At 38.2% G+C, this 2603-nt stretch overlaps 1 protein-coding gene across 1 annotated transcript; it reads left to right on the forward strand.

Annotated features, from left to right (window-relative positions):
- Positions 1-236: 236 nt before the first annotated feature.
- LOC114738737 (probable rhamnogalacturonate lyase B) lies at positions 237-2222 on the forward strand (the record flags this gene model as incomplete). The annotated part of the gene is made up of 7 exons (XM_028926802.1): positions 237-302; positions 419-509; positions 608-749; positions 937-1097; positions 1285-1397; positions 1749-1875; positions 1946-2222. Coding segments are annotated over 7 exons (961 nt in total), but the record flags the coding sequence as incomplete, so codon positions are not given.
- Between the last annotated feature and the right edge of the window lie 381 nt (positions 2223-2603).

Below are 2603 nucleotides of genomic sequence, written 5' to 3' on the forward strand. Positions count from 1 at the left end.
AAAGACGCGAAACAGCAGGTTCTCTTGTTCATTATTTTCCATTTTCCTGTCCGCATGTTAAATTCAACGTTCTTTGTCACGGAAGAACTCCAATAGATAAAAATAAAATTGCAGACAATGAAGTTGAAAGCTGGCCCTATGCATTTCCAGCTTCAGAAGACTTTCCCTCATCTGACCAACGAGGCAAGGTTAAAGGCAGATTACTGGCATATGATCTCTTCATAGTCATAATACAGTTGTTTCTCTCTGTTCCTCGTAGTTCTTAGTATCGATGAATGCTTTTCAGCAACCAAAAGAAAAAAGTATTGACACATGATTCACTGTTTTTGTCCCGCTAACTACTTTGCTATACTTCATTCTATATGTATGCATATGTGCAAAATCTTCATCTTAATGCGTGAACTTAAACTTTGCATAGGTTTATCACGGATGGGTGCGTCCCAGCGAGTGGGGCTTATGTGGGATTGGCTGCCGCAGGAGATGCCGGATCTTGGCAGAGAGAATACAACGTGATATTTCAGCTCCTTTGTTTTTCTGTTCTAAAGTGAAGAACTGAAATCTTTAGCCACACAGAAGGAAACTGATAAGAGTTGTTATGTGTTAGCAGGGTTATCAGTTTTGGACCATCACTGATGATAAAGGCTACTTCACAATCACTGACATACGGGCCGCGCAATATAATCTTTACTCCTGGGTCACTGGGTTTATCGGTGATTATCGATATAACAATGTCATTAACATAACCTCAGGTCTGACACATATATTTCCTCTCAGTCATGGTTCATGAGCACTTAAAAGGGTCTGTTTGGGAGAATTGGAAAGTGAACCATGTGTTGCTCTCCCTTTTCCCATAACTGAAATAGTTAAGATTCTCAAATATACCGTGTTGTACTACTAAAGTCTAAGATCATTGAATGGGACAAATATGTAAAGTAGGTTGTGAAGATGATGCGGGAGAACTTGTTTATGAGCCTCCAAGAGATGGCCCTACACTGTGGGAAATAGGAACCCCTGATCGCTCTGCAGCTGAATTCTATATCCCAGATCCAAATCCCAAGTACATTAACAGACTTTATGTCAATCATCCAGATAGGCTAGTTTCCTTACCAATTTAAATAATAGTTACAATTAAACAGAAGGTGTGTATCTTTTCTATTTTACCACAGAATGTTCTCTCTTTCGCTGGGGTTTATGAACTGTTGGTCCGCTATTATCACTTGAATCTTCTTTTGACTTCGGTAAAAGGGAGAAATATGCATCACAGTCCCTAAATTTGGCAGGTAGAGGCAATATGGATTGTGGGAGAGGTATGCAGAATTGTATCCAAATGAAGACTTGGTCTACACCGTAGGAGTCAGTGACTACAAGAAAGATTGGTTCTTTGCTCAAGTTAATAGGTAATTCTCTTCCACTCCGTCTTCCAACTTTTTAATGAAGAGCTGTGAAATGCAGCTAAAGACACCTTTTACTTGAAGGCAAATTTGGTAATGTCTATATTTTACTACAGTAAAACTAGTTCATGCGTTCACAGTGAGACAGAGGGGAAGTAATAAATGAGTATAATTATAATATGAGCCCTATACATTATACTCAATCAGATTTTTTTTTTGGCATCGTTATTTTTTCAAATGCATAAATGTGTGAAATATGAATAGAGGAAATATTATTTCGTTGACTTTAATTTTTTATGTGCAGAGCAAATATTGTCCTTTTGGTAGTATACCAACGGAATTGTTGCCACTGCGCAGGAAGAAAGATAACAACACATACCAAGAAACCACATGGCGAATTAATTTCAAACTCGATAATGTGAATACGAATGGGACCTACAAATTGCGACTGGCTCTGGCGTCTGTGCACTCTGCTGAGCTGCAAGTATATATCACTTCATGCTTACAAATTCACAATTCTTTTTTTTTTTTTTGGGTTTAATTGTTCTTGTCAGATTCGGGTAAATAACTCAGAAGCAAACCCACCTTTGTTCTCGAGTGGAGAGATTGGAAAGGAGAACACGATAGCTAGGCAAGGAATTCACGGGCTGTACTGGCTGTTCAACGTTGATGTACAAGGCACTCTACTTGTGCAGGGAAACAATGCCTTTTTTCTAAAGCAAACAAGAAACACAAGTCCTTTTCAAGGGATTTTGTATGATTATGTTCGCTTAGAAGGGCCCTCTTCTATAACTAGTAATGATCGTAATATATGATCTTCGTCCGTAATATTCGTTAGTTTTTTATTATTATAAAAATCAATTTGTTGATCCTGTGCTTGGAAAGCCGTGATAGCTGCAAGTGCTGCCTTAATTCTTTTTCCTGACAAACGTTAAATTTGTGGTTTTCACCGAAAATCACATGCCAAACAGCCTGCAATTCTCTGCCTTCACTTTTTCCCCCCTGAAGCCTGCCGAGACTAGTCGGTTTCTAGTTTTAACGGGAAATCACATGCCAAACAGCTTTACCTAAGTACATGTGAGAACAATTCTCATCACACCAAGAATCTTGAGGAACTCATAACTTCGAGTTTTGTGTGTTTAATTATTGTAAATTATTTAACCCATTTAAGCTATTTAAGTTTCAACATTATGTGCCAAACAAGTGAATCAG

The sequence above is a fragment of the Neltuma alba genome, unplaced genomic scaffold (assembly GCF_004799145.2).
Source record: "Neltuma alba isolate B1F8T4 unplaced genomic scaffold, ASM479914v2 tig00013672_pilon, whole genome shotgun sequence".
NCBI classification, from domain to species: domain Eukaryota; kingdom Viridiplantae; phylum Streptophyta; class Magnoliopsida; order Fabales; family Fabaceae; genus Neltuma; species Neltuma alba.